Source organism: Tenrec ecaudatus, chromosome X, assembly GCF_050624435.1.
Source record: "Tenrec ecaudatus isolate mTenEca1 chromosome X, mTenEca1.hap1, whole genome shotgun sequence".
NCBI lineage: Eukaryota > Metazoa > Chordata > Mammalia > Afrosoricida > Tenrecidae > Tenrec > Tenrec ecaudatus.
This window is the reverse complement of record NC_134548.1, coordinates 112,477,430-112,491,913: the sequence shown is the minus strand read 5'-3', so window position 1 is coordinate 112,491,913 and position 14,484 is coordinate 112,477,430. Positions and strand designations below refer to the sequence as shown.

General features: G+C 38.4%; 1 protein-coding gene across 1 annotated transcript; it reads left to right on the top strand.

Moving 5' to 3' along the window:
- The first annotated feature begins 278 nt into the window (after positions 1–278).
- RAB9B (RAB9B, member RAS oncogene family) lies at positions 279–3,522 on the top strand. The gene has a single exon (XM_075538796.1). It carries the CDS (start codon positions 316–318, stop codon positions 919–921), a length of 606 nt encoding a protein of 201 aa, XP_075394911.1. The 5' UTR covers positions 279–315; the 3' UTR covers positions 922–3,522.
- The last annotated feature ends 10,962 nt before the right edge of the window (positions 3,523–14,484 follow it).

The window sequence follows — 14,484 nt, the reverse complement described above, 5'->3', positions numbered from 1 at the left end:
ACAGATGACTAAATTGATGAATAAGATTATTAGCCAAGGGAACATACGTGTCAACAAGGAATGAATCCCCAATCATAATTTTACTGGCATAGGCAAGTGACTTCAAGAAAGCAAGACCTTTTCTCCTGTGTCCAAACCTTTTTATCTTTTGTACCACATTGACCAATGAGATGTTAACTTAGAAGACTCAATAATTCAGAGAAAATTGCTGTGAAGTTTGTTTCCATTTAAGGTTTAACTGTTTTCCCTCCTACTGTTTTCTTTTATTTTCAGATTCTCTTGATTACAAACTACTCCCTCTCTGGTACTACAGCAATGAGTGGGAAATCCCTGCTCTTAAAAGTTATTCTCTTGGGTGACGGTGGAGTTGGAAAAAGCTCACTAATGAACCGTTATGTAACCAATAAATTTGACTCCCAAGCTTTTCATACCATAGGGGTAGAGTTTTTAAACCGTGATTTGGAAGTAGATGGACGCTTTGTAACCCTCCAGATCTGGGACACTGCCGGACAAGAACGTTTCAAGAGCCTTAGGACGCCCTTCTACAGGGGAGCAGACTGCTGCCTCTTGACCTTCAGTGTGGATGACCGGCAGAGCTTTGAGAACCTCGGCAACTGGCAGAAAGAATTCATCTACTACGCAGATGTGAAGGACCCTGAGCACTTCCCCTTTGTAGTTCTGGGTAACAAGGTAGACAAAGAGGATAGGCAAGTGACTACTGAGGAGGCGCAAGCCTGGTGCATGGAGAATGGGGATTATCCTTATTTAGAAACAAGTGCCAAAGATGATACTAATGTGACAGTGGCCTTCGAAGAAGCTGTCAGGCAGGTGTTGGCTGTAGAGGAACAGCTGGAGCATTGCATGTTAGGTCATACCATTGACTTAAACAGTGGCTCCAAAGCAGGGTCTTCCTGTTGTTAAAAGTAGAGTGTTTTAAAGTGTGCACTAAGTTGGTCAGTCAGTAGTATAAGAATAACCATGCCTCTCTAAGTGTGCACACACACAAGGGCAAGAAGAGATAAGGCTGTGATTGTGAATCAGAGCCTTCCAAATTGAAATTGTAGAACGATTAACAACAACAACAACAACAAAAGCTTTATGAAGCCAAGTGCATTTTGTGTGATTTCTGCTATTTTCCCCTTCTCGTGTGTATCAGGACATTTTAGAAAGCTTTAGTCCTGAAAGATGTCAATATTTTTCAAGTCACAGTGCAGACCTAGAACCCAGCTGCATGAAGGGGTTAAAGAGCTACAGCTATCCTTTAAAGCATTTCATTAATCAACCAACAAATGTTACCATCAGACTCTTGCCAAACAGTTTGACATTTCTGCCAAATGGGGTTGGTGGGTGGTGGAACTAGATAAGAGCTGTTAAATTCTTTTTAAAGCAAACAAGGATGTCCTAAGCTTGAGTTATCAAGAGGCTGTAATGACTAGGAATGCAAACGTATAATAATGTACACTGCCTTGTTTAAATTCTTCTGTATTGTTCCCTCTTGGAACCTTTAAAAAAATACCACCTCAATAGGAAATACACTAATGACCCTGGAAATTAATTACACTCCTTGTGTTTGAAGTAAGAGGGTACTAGTGACTGAATTCTGCTTAAATATTCCAACCACTCTTGCAAATAAATGGTTGGTCTGCTTTTACTTAATGCGTCTACTTGTACCGCATAGGGATGTTGCTTCTTTGACAACCTCATCATTTAGCAATGCTGCCTAGTATATGGCTTTGGGTTCAGTACTCTCAGCTTATAATTTTGATGGCCCTTTGGACCACCGAGCTGAGCTCACAGACTAGGCTTCAGATAATACTGGGGGATAATGGGCTTCTTTTTTTCACAAGGTTCCTTAACTTGAATATTTATTGCATAAGAAGAAACGACTTTTTGTATGTTGCACTATATGTTCCGCAAGCCAAATTCAGCCAGTTCAAAGTGACAAGAAAGCAGGCTTGAACTCAATGTTAAAATGAACTTTCTCCTAATTCCAGTTGTCCAACAGTGGAATGGACTGCCTTAAATCGTGAACTCCCCTCCATTGGAAACATTCAAGACAATGCTGGACGACCATCTGTTAAAATGCCATAAAAATAATATCTGTGCTGCGTAGCTGTTTGATCTAGAATCCCTTTTGTTTCTAAGTTCTAGAAACCTATAAACTATGCTTCAGTGCCACGTTCTAGCTTGATTTATCTTAAGATAGCAACCAAGACTATGAGGAGAGACTTCAGACAGTCTCACTCCATCTGCTGTGCTCCTTCCACGGCAATTGCGTAGTTATTCCTTTTGCTTTTGCACCATGGCAGGAGCAATTCTCGAGTTCTTATGCGCCCTGATGTAAACATCCTGAAGATTAGAGATTCAATGCAGAAGTGATTTGTCAATTTCTTTTATGAATATGCAGCCTAGTTCTGTTGGCAGATGTTTGTCCTGCATTGCTTTTAATCTGTACTTTATAACATCTATGATAAAAAAATAGTTACCCGAGGTGGTGAGAGACAGTTAGAGATGACCCCCCCCACACACACACACCCAAAAGAGACCTAGGCCAGAGGGGGGATGGGGCCTTTCACAGGAATACAGCCTGGAACTCTACATTGTAGCCACATATGGAATCAGCCTTACATGTGGGACCTTATGTGCTTTAAGAGCTATGGGACTTTGGGGCCACATAGACAAGTGGGGGGAGGTATGTAAACCTAGTGATATCCAGTATTTCCAATGAAGACATGGTCCTAACTTTTTGTCTAATGAACTCTGCTGCCGGAAATCAAAGCTAGAACTGGGACCCCACAGATCTTAAATCTAGATCCCATCCTGCCTATGCCTATAGCCAGTCACACTGGTTTCCAAGTTTTATGACCATTTTGCTACGATCATGTCATGGTGAAATATCTGTGCATTGCTGTAAATCAGAACTGTTCAATGCTAGTTGTTTTTAAGTGCATGAGACCTGGGGCCTTCTCTTTCTACTTGCACTCTGCTTATAATAGTTTCTATTTGTAGATCACAGGCCTTCATAAAGATGTCCATCAACTCAGAAAGTGCTTGTCTCTATTAGAGTGGCATGTGGTCCTTTGAGTACAGAGTCACGTGGGCATCACATTCACAGGCCTCCTGTCCATCTAAGACAAGTGTCCATTTTATTGGCAGGTCAACTGAAGCTCCTTTCCCCTTTGCCATGCCCCAATTTTTTTGTTTGCCAAATCATTACACAATATCTTATTGAAAGTGCTTACTAATATTAAGTGACAAATAGTATGAATAAGATTTAAAACACCAAAGGCTAAAATCTGTGAGCACCAAGAACTGTGCATCTAGGTTTAGAATTGACTACATATCCTAGAATGTGCGGTTTAATGCTTTCAGTGGGTATTTTTTCTTTCAATGGAACACAAATTTCTGAGTCAGATATTTCCTCATTAGAACTACCTTCAGTTTTTCAGTGGTCCGTTGAAACGTCATTCAGAGGATTTATTTTCATGTATTGGGCTAACGTTCAAGGGGCCTCGGATTCCATGTGACTTCAGTGGATTGATGAATTTCAGGTTAATTTGTGCCTGCCTCAGTCATTTCTTCGCTAGCCTGGGGTATCCCACAATCCTCTTGTTGCAGGTGCTGCTAACAATCTCAAATTTGTGTATCACATACTTTATTGCAACTGTTAAAAAATCATTTGCTTTTAAGTGAATAAAAAGTGCATTTTGAAGAACCAATATATGATGTCTCTGTGTCTTTCTCTCTTTTTCTCCTTTTGAATTCACCTGTTGCATGTGAAGAAGAGTATATGCCAATCTAGTTACTCTTTCTAGTTGTGCTGGATGTGCCCTCAGGACCATTTTTTTGTATGTGGGGGTGGACCTCAGGCAGCCATTACCTGGGAATCAAAACAGAAACTGTTCTACACATTGGAAAGCAAACTCTAAAGATCAGGATGGAGAAGATTCTTTTATGGTATGCTACTCTTCTAATGCATGCAGAGTATTGGCTTTAGACACAGGGTTTTTGACTCCCTACATTATTTCTTGACTTTAATTTAAAACCTACCTTCAAGCAGCCCAAAATATAAAAAGAATGCAGATTTTCCCCCTTCGTGTTCTTGACTATTAAATTGTGCATTCCACAGGGAAATATGAAAATATAGGTGAAACAAATAAGAAAACAAAGTGTAATCTTGCTAAGTACGCCCTCCTCTTGCTTCTCACATACCGGGTTTTAAAGGTAGCTTCATGATCATAGAACAGCTTGAGTATGTATAATCACAAACAGACAAACAAAAAACACTGCCATCCAGTCTGATTCCTACTTCTTGAGAACCTACACAGCGTTTCTGAGACTGAATATTTCTGAGGGCAAACAGCCAAGTCTTTCTTCCTAGGACCTGCTGGCAAGGTTAGCAGCCCAATGTGTCACCTCAAACAGACATAATGGGGTCTTTCACATTATGACCACCTGTGTCTCCAGAGAACGTAATTTCAGTCCCTTGATTTCATTTGCCAGATTGAGGACTCTTCTTTCCCGCTCTTCCCTTTGTTCTCTTGGAACTTCGGGCAGTTGAAATTACAGGAAAACAACTTGGATTTTTGCTACCTGTATCATTTCTGTGTCTGAAAATCATTATTTAGCAAATTATCAGACAGTGTTTCAAACATGGCCCCCAAACCCTTTTCATTAAGCTATAATGATGTAGCTACTATGCTCTAGGAGATCAGATTTATAAGCTTCCTAAAAAGAATTTGCTCATCCCAAACTGACATTTTAATCGCAGAAAATTTGTTTGGGGGCTTGCTGTTTTTCTGCCTAATTCATCTCCCACCAAGAAATGTCCTTCTCTTGATGTCTTAAGCAATAGCACAGTTACTTAGTTTAAAGACAAAGAAACCAAAAAATCCACAAAATGCTCTGCCTGTTTTCCTTCCAGAAACTGGAGGGCATGGCCTAGATAGTTTCTCTTTAATTTGGTCATTGAATTTTTAAAGCATACTGGAAAATTGAGGCCTTCATTTCACGAAATTCAGGAGGGATTTAAGGCGGCACCTCTACTTCATTTGAATTGTGCAAAGTAGTCCTAAATACTATGTTTTGTTATTTTTGCTGCTTCCAACCTTGGTATGTGAAGTACCATTGAGCTGTTCTTGACTCATAGTGCCAGAAAGAAACATGGCCCAGGACTGTGTCAGCCTCACAATTGTTGCTATGTTTGAGCCCATTGTTGCAGCCACCGTGTCAATCTGTCTCATGTTAAAGGTGTTCCGATTTTTCACAGACTCTACACTTCACAAAGCATGATGTCCCTTCCCAGGCATCGGTCCTTCCCTTTTTACCTTAGTGATCCAGATAATCACTTTCCCCCCTCTTTGCCCTGAAGATGTAGGATTACATACAGCAGAGTGCTTTTCTTTCAATTACTTGTAGTAATTATGACTCATCTTTTTTATAAAATGCTAAAATTACATGTATGATTTAGGATAGTCATAAATGTTCTCTTTTTTCCAAACTGGCCTCTTTTAAATTTCATCAAGTGATCATCACCAATAGAATTTTCATTATTTACTCCTTCCTCTTTAAGAGAAGTAAGGGATAATGATGGCACTCCAGCATGTTTCCAGAATGACAAGGTTATGAAATGCGCCTTATTGATATGCTTGCAGCAACAACAGCGAAAACTGGTGAGGAGGGATTGTCTTTGATTTGGGGGCAGCAGTGATGATTTACGCACAGGGGTTTTTTGGGTAGTTGGGGTTCCTTCATACTTTTTCATTGAGAATACAAGTTATCCCAGCTGTGAAGGCGTTGTCACCTTCAGACATAGAGGAACGGCTGCAGTCCTCTGTGTGTCTTTATAAGTTGTCTAAATGCTGGGCGTTGCCTGTGCAAGCAAGTAATTTGTCAATTCCTGTCATGCTCTATAAATTATAGGTAAATGTGTAGTAAGCCTCACTGAAGCACTCCTGAATTGTAACCAGGCATGCCAAACCAGGCTTCCTCTACTTGACTGATTGATTTTTAAAAAGGAATTAAGAGATGCTGCCTTAATGAAAAAAATAGCTCTTATTTCCGCATGAGTTGTACTGATTAAAAGAAAAATACAAATTATACCTTCCTGTGGTGCATTTGTGAGGAAGCAAGAGACAGGCTCAGATCTTCTCTTTTCACTTGCATGGCTCCTTGTTGCCTTGGAAACAGCATATTCAAAGGTGTGTCCTGTAATATATTTCTCAACAAAGACACTGCTGATAGATGAACAAGTATTGATAGTCTTTGAATCATCTGTGTTTTCATATGTTCCCAATAAACACTTAAAATCTCTCTTTATTTTTCTTATGATTTCAAAAGTAATACACATTCGTGGAGGAAAAATCTAGAGAACAAAAGAAGCTGAAAAGCAATATAATGAAAATAAGAGTCATTTGTTATCCTACCATCCTGAGATCACTAAATTTTAACTTTCCAGTGTGTGTTTCCATGTGTGCAAAGAGAATTGACATACTGCACACAGGGGTTTCAATCCTCATTTTTCACATAGTGAACTTTTATGTAATATATATATATATATATATATATATATATATATATATATATATTCTACTGTGGATCATGCTTAGTATTTGTAAAACATTCCACTGAAGGATTTACCATTGAACCCTTATTACTAGATATTTAGATTTCCCCCAGCTGTCTCCTGCTATAAAATAAAGCACCACTGGATGTCCCTAACAGCAATGTTAATTCACATCTCTATTTACTTCCTATAAGTGAAATTTCTGAGTGAAGAAGGATGAATACTTTTCCAGTTTGAATATACATTGGAAAAGTGTCCTCTAGAAAATTGTCCCAGATTACATCAACACTTACATGGAATATGATCTTCCCTTTTAACCACATTTGCCCATTTTGATGAAGGAAAAATGATCTCATGTTTGGATTTACTTTTCTGTAATCTCTTAATTAAAGATAAATACTGTATTTATTGACCATTTTCATTTCTTCTTGTGAGAATAGCCCACTCTGATCTATGTTCATTTTGGATGGGGCTCAATGATCTTCTGGATATTTAGAAACTCTTTTTTTATATTAGATATATTAATCTTAGGTTTTAGACATATCGCTGTTGTTTTGTTGTGATTGCCTCCTTCCCATTCCTATATCTTATGCTATTTTAATTTTGTTTATAATTTTTTGTTTGTTTGTTTGTATACATGCTGACAGATTCTTGAAATGGTTAATTCTGGTAACATAGAAAACTAGACAAGGAAGAAGAAAATGTTCTAGAATTGACTGTGGTGATAATTGTACAACTTTTCTTGATACAATTGAAATATTGGATTGTATGACATGTGGATGGAGAACCAATAAAACTGCTTAAAAAATTAAAGAAAGAAAACGAGTAGGTTGGGGGAGAGAAATATCTATTTCATCTCTCCTTTCTTTTCCTGATCACATTTAAGACCACCCTGGTGGTGTAGAGATTATACTTTGGGATGCTAACTGATAGGTCAACAATTCTAAACCATCAGTTGCTCTACAGAAGAAAGACGAGGCTTTCTAGTTCTGTAAAGAGTTCTGTGTGGGTTTTTTTTAACCATTTTATTGAGGGCTCTTACAGTTTTTACGACAATCCATTCATCCATCCATTCATTGTATCAAGCACATTTGTACATATGTTGGCCTCATAATTTTCAAAACGTTTTCTTTCTACTTGAGCCCTTGGTATCTTCTTCTCATTTTTTCCCTCCCTCCCCCACCCTCCCTCCTTCACGAACCCTTGATAATTTTTAAATTATTCTTTTTTTCATGTCTTACACAATGTTTCCCTTTACCCACTTTTCTGTTGTCTGTTCCCCAAGGAGGGATAATATGTAGATCATTGTGATTGGTTTCCCATTTCTACCCCACCTTCCGCTTAGCCTCCTGGTATTGCTATGTTCATTATTGGTCCTGAGTGGTTTATCTGCATTGGATTCCCTGTTTTGAGGTCTTATCTGTACCTGTGTGCATGCTCTGGTCTAACCGGATTCATAATTGGGATATGATAGTGGGTAGGAGGGAGCATTAAAGAACTAAAGGAAAGATGTATGTTTCATCAGTGCTATACTGCACCCTGACTGGCTCATATCTTTCTTGTGATCCTTCTGTAAGGGGGTGTTCAATTGTCTACAGAGGGACTTTGGGTCTCCTCTTGGCACTCCCCCTCATTCACAGTGATATGATTTTTTGTTCTGGGCCTTTGATGGCTGATACCTAATCCAATCGACACCTCATGATCACACAGGCTGGTGTGCTTCTTCCATGTGGACTTTGTTGCTTCTCAGCTAGATGGAAGCCTTTAATACTACAGATGCTATATCTTTTGATAGCCGGACACCATCAGCTTTCTTCACCACATTTGCTTATGTACCCACTTTGTCTTCAGTGATCGTGACAGAAAGGTGAGCATCATGGAATGCCAGGTTATTAGAGCAAAGTGTTATTGTGTTGATAGATACTAGAGTAGAGCTCCAATGTCCATTTGCTACCTTAATACTTAACGTATAAATATATGTACATATATCTATCCCCCTATCCTTATATATAAATATATTTACATAAACAATCCAGAGGAGAAAACAATGGGACTGACGGTTCCAGGGAACATGGGAGTGGGGCGTGAGGGAAAGGAAGTAGGTGTTAACAAACCCAGGGATAAGGGAACAACAGGTGATCTAAAGTCGATGGCATGGAAGGCGTAGGATGTCTGGTTGGGCTTGATCAAGGGCAATGTACCTGAGAGGAATTACTGAAACTAAAACGAAGTCCAAACATGATAGTAGGACATAAAAGTAAAAGGAAACAAAGGAAAGAACTAGGAGGCAAAGGACATTTATAGAGGTCTAAATATAGGCATGCACATATATGAGTTATTGTCTTTATAAATTATTTTTATTTTCATAGTTTACACTGTCTGCTGTCTCCCTTCATCCACGTTTCTGTTGTTCTTCCCCAGCAGGTGGTGTTTGTCAATCATTATGATCGGTTCCTCTTTTCTCCCCCTTCTCTCCCCACTCTTCCCCTACCCTAATGGTATCCCTACTCTCATTATTGGTTCTGAATTATCAAGGGTTCCCGAGGGTGGGAGGGGAGGAGAGGAAGAGGAACTTATACCAAGGATTCAAGTAGAAAGAAAATGTTTTGGAAATGATGACAGCAACATAAGTACATATGTGCTCAATACAATTGATGTATGGATTGTTATAAGAGCTGTAAGAGGCCCCAGTAAAATGATTTATTAAAAAATTTAAGTTACTGTCTTGGAAACCCACAAGGACAGTTCTACCCTTTCCTATAGGGTTGCTATAGGTCAGAAGCGACTAGATACCAGTGAGTGAATATGTAGTTATTTTGGTTTAGGAAGGTTATGTGAAGAATATAAAAGGTTATGTAAAATCATTGATAGAAAGCAAAGTATTCGCTCATTTAAAAATAACAATCTCCATGGTATCCCATGACTGGTTGGATTTGTATTTGTTGATGCTGTTGCTGTTGTTCTGGTATTACTTTTTAGTGAACAGATTATTCCAAAGTCATAGTTACATTATTTTGAAGTCAGCGGAACACTTCAGCTTTCATCCACAAGGGGGAAATGAAGACCAGTTCTTGTTCTGCCATAGACTATTAACTCTTTAGACTAAAGACTAAGAACTGAAGAGGGGAGCACAAAATCATCCATGTGGCCCACTCTCCTCTCTTTTTTTAGTCTATCTTTATCTTTTCTTTTTAAAAAATTTAATTAATTTTTTATCTTTAATTTATAAGTTTGTTGGCTTTCTGTTTTTTTTTTTTTTGTATATAGGAAAACTGAAGCCTGGGGGAGCAAAGTGAATTCCTCAAGATCAAAGAGCTAGCTATCAGGCCTGACTCTTGTTTGCCATATTGTGGTGTAGTTAAATTGACACAAAGTATGAATATGCATTTTTTAATGAAATGTTTGAACTTTTTATTGATGTAGATTCATATAGGGTTAAATAAGCTATTTTTAAACAGTTTGGTGATATTTAGCACATTCATAGTGTTGTAGATACATGTATTTTCATATCCTACATTCAAATCCCAGTCCTGCCACAAAAGTATGTATTCCCAGGGGCCAGTTATGAAAACTTGATAAGCCTCAGTTTCTTTAGCTTGTAAATTGAGACAATGATTTCTTTCCTACAGGGTTTGTTGTGAGGATTACTTGAAATAATGTGCACAAGAGCCTAGCAAAGTACTTGGCAGAGTAAATAAAAATATATATCCATTCTTTCTCTTTAAATTTTTTAAAAATTCTCTTTTGGGTGAAAGTTGACGGCGCAAATTAGTTTTCCCTTCACCAGTCCCATGTTTAGTTCCCTGGCATTGATGGCAATGCCCACCAAGCAGAAGCACTAATCCCACAGGCTGTTTCTGGTTTCCACTGAACCTTCTTTCCTGGTGAACTTTTATCTCTTCATATGGAGTGATGGATTGTTCTAAGGTAGATATCTCTCTGGTGTCACTGTTCGCCCGATAGCTGCATCTATGGTTTGACTGAAAATTGAGCCACAGGGATGAATTCAGTTTTAGGTTTGAAGGATAAGGAAGGGCCACTGTGTGGGAGTAGAGTAGGGGTGGGAAAATATACTCTTTCCTTCAAAATTCAATCAGCTGCTCCCCATCTAATATTAAGAATAAAACTCAATAGATTCCAAAGTAGGTTTTCCCCATTCTCAAAATGATGATCATATTATTTGTACTGAATTTTGAATGTGCTCAGAAGTTAAAATTATTAAAAAGTACTTCACAACACCAGCTCTTCTGACATAGTTGGCAAATGACTGAAGGCTTTTATAGATACAAAAGCCCTGTATTTTCTTTGCAGTTTTATTAGCACTTCATCCATATGTCATATAATTCACTAATTCAATCATATCAAAAAGAGTTGTACGATTGTCACCATATTCAATTCTAGATGTTCTTCTTCCTTGTAGTCTTTGTTAATCATGTATTTTTTTCTAGTTGTGGCAAATTATACACACCAGAACATTCTCCAATTCCAGAACTTCTACTTCTATGATTCGGTGCCATTGATTGTACCCTTCATGTTGTAAAACTTTTATTGATATTCTTTTACCAAATTATTCCAACACCATTGACATACACTCAATGCCCCCTACACAAAAACTCTTTCTCCTTCACCTATGGTAACCGTTGGTCAAGTCTGGTTTCTTTATTTTTCTTGATATAGTATTCACATATCATATACTTCCATAGGTAAATTGATTTTTAAATGAGTTGCATATACATAATCACAATCAGTTCTAGTGCTCCCTCCCACCTCTTGCCTTCATTGTTTGCTACCCCAATCCCTACAGCCCCCTATTTTTCACCACCTCCAGCCTCCCCTATAAACCATATCACCAGTTATTATGTTTATGCCTCTACTCCTTCTGTGTTTCACAAACTGAGAAACCGAACTGAAACAATAAAGAAGCAAAACAAAATAAAATTGCACAAATAAAAATAATAATGGCATAAAAACACAAATACAAATAATGAATAAAAAAGAAAATGCCACCATCAATATTGAAAAAGCTAGAGAAGAAATTTTTGTCATGGAACAAGCAAGAAATACTTGTGCCTAGAACAAATTTGGGTGGGGTTAAGAGGGTGGTCATGTGACCAAGTATCGAGTATAATCCAGCACAATCAAGTTTATAATGCTCTCTGTCTGAGAGCAAAGCTGTTCCCGTCACTTACTTGCCTGTGGCCAGAGGGGATCTGCCAGACGTTTAATCTGACTCCCACTCTCTTCCATCGCCTTCTACAAACTGGGTGTTCACAATAGAAGCTCTAATACTTTTTCCTTCATCATCTTTGGATTTTGTTATTGTCGTTTTTGGATCACACAGGCTGGTGTGCTGCTTCTAGGAACTTAGTTGACTCCTAACTTATATAGCTAAAGACCCTGTATTTTTTTTAAAGCAAGTCTTAAAGGAATTTTGAGGAAAAGGAATGTGACTCCGGTTCAGGCACGAGTTGCAGAGAGCATGGCTATGTGTGTACCGCTTTAGGAGCAAACTCCAAGGTTATATAATCTAATCTCACCTACTTATAGATTAAGGAAATTGAGGAATGGAGAAGTTAAACATACTTCTGAAGGCCATATAACTATACCAGGTCTTAGAACCACCATCCTCTGCTTCCAAGTCGAATACAACTTTCCATTCACCCAGTGTTTGGAACCAGTGTAATTAATTGGAGAGATGCAAGAGAGGTAAGAATGGGGAGCAAATGCAACTGGACAGAGGGAAGACAAGGAGAAGGGACAATGCTAAGCAGAGTAGGGCTTAATTTTCAGATAGTGCAAGTAACAGCAACTAAGACTAGCAAGCAGCTCTTGTCTGGTAAAAATTTCCTTAGAGCCAGTCTTGTCCTATTTATTCCTGTTATGAAATAATTCCCAGGAACTGGTGAGAAGGTGTACCTCCCCCAATAGTCATTGCTTTGTTGAATAAGCAAAAGCTAATCAAATTTGTTGTTGTATCAAGACTGTGGCTTTCTTTTAGCACCCCAGATCCTTAAAAGTCTAATTACAAATTACCCACATGACTAGAATCTTACTGTCCTCACTAATAAAACAGGAAAGAGAGGAGATCCCTGAGAGGAAGGCTCACCAAGATATTATTGCTCAATCCATCCCATGTTCTTTTATTTAGAGGTGAATAAGAAAAATCATTACTGGCAATCAATTGTGAAAATTACTGTCTAATTGTGGTCACAGTTAAGGAGCACTGGTGGTGCCCTCAGCTAGGCATTGACTGACAACCACAAAGTTGGCAGTACAAACCCACCAGCTGCTCCAAGGGAGAAAAATTTACAGCCTCAGAAATCCTAAATAGGGTTGCCATGTGTTGTAATAGAATCAATGGCAATGAGTTTGATGTGTGTGTGAGTGTGTGTGTGTTGGCATTTGTTTTTAAGATGTAGGACTTAACGTTGGGTGATGATCTGCAGGATCAACAGTTCAAAACCACCAGCAGCTCCTCAGGAGAAAACTGGGCTTTCTATTCCTGTAAACAGTGACAGTGTCAGAAACCCACAGGGGGTCCATATGAGTCAGTATTGATTCCATGGCTGTGAGAAGTGACTACTCCATGAGTAGTGACTAGTAGTAGTAGATATTCATTAAGCTGGAGAGTAACTGTCCCTCTACATAAAGAACTTATTGATTGTCTCCTTTTCCCCCCTAAAATAACTCTTTAATTGCAATAGTAAAAATTGATTTATCTGACATTCCAGCAGAGGTCTTTTTTTAACTGACATTTTTGTAGTTTAATATTGCAATGATAATTAATGTTTATGATGACAATCCATAGACATTGGGAGAGTCCATAGCACTTTCTAGATCAGTGGGTCTCAACCAATGTGTCGAGACCCCTTTGGGGGTTGAACGACCCTTTCACAGGGGTCGCTTAAGACCATCAGAAAACACATAAATATTTCACAACATATAATTACATATTATTTTGTGATTAATCACTATGCTTTAATTATGTTCAATTATGTTGAATTTGTAACAATGAAAATACATCCTGCATATCAGATATTTCCATTATGATTCATAACTAGCAAAATTACAGTTAGGAAGTAGCAACGAAAATAATTTTATGGTTTGGGTCACCATTACATGAAGAACTGTATTAAAAGATTGCGGCATTAGGAAGGTTGAGAAGCACTGTTGTAGATCATCAAAGGAAAAATAAGGGTACTGCTAGTGGACTGTTCTATACTATGAAAAAATGTCATTCTATGTAGCTCTTACCCTAACGAATGGAGCACTCATTTTCTTTTCTTCTTCCTGCCACCTTTATTTTCCAAAATCCTATGATTTAAAAAATGATAGGTTATTTCTTCCAAATTCCACCCTGTACTTGAATATTACTACTAAAATGCCTTCGAGTGGTCATGAAAGTATTGCTGAAATGCCTTAGGCAATGGTATTTTCTTTCTTTTTTTATTAATCGTTTTATTAGGAGCTCATACAACTCTTACCACAATCCATACATATATATCAATTGTGTAAAGCACATTTGCACATTCATTGCCCTCATCATTCTTAAAACATTTGATCTCCCCTAAGCCTCTGGCATCAGCTCCTCATTTTCCCCTCCCTCATGAAGCCTTGATAATTTGTAAATTATTATTTTGTCATATCATGCCCTGTCGTGGTCTCCCTTCACCCACTTTTCTGTTGTCCGTCTCCCAGGAAAGAGATCACATGTAGATCCTTGTAATCGGTTCCCCCCTTTCCAACCCACCCTCCCTCCACTCAAACCACTTGTCCTGAAGGGATCATCCTCCCTGGATGCCCTGTGTTTCCAGTCCCTATCTGTACCAGTGTACTTCCTCTGGTCTATCCAGATTTGTAAGATAGAATTGGGATCATGAGAGTGGGGGAGGAGGAAGCATTTAGGAACTAGAGCAACA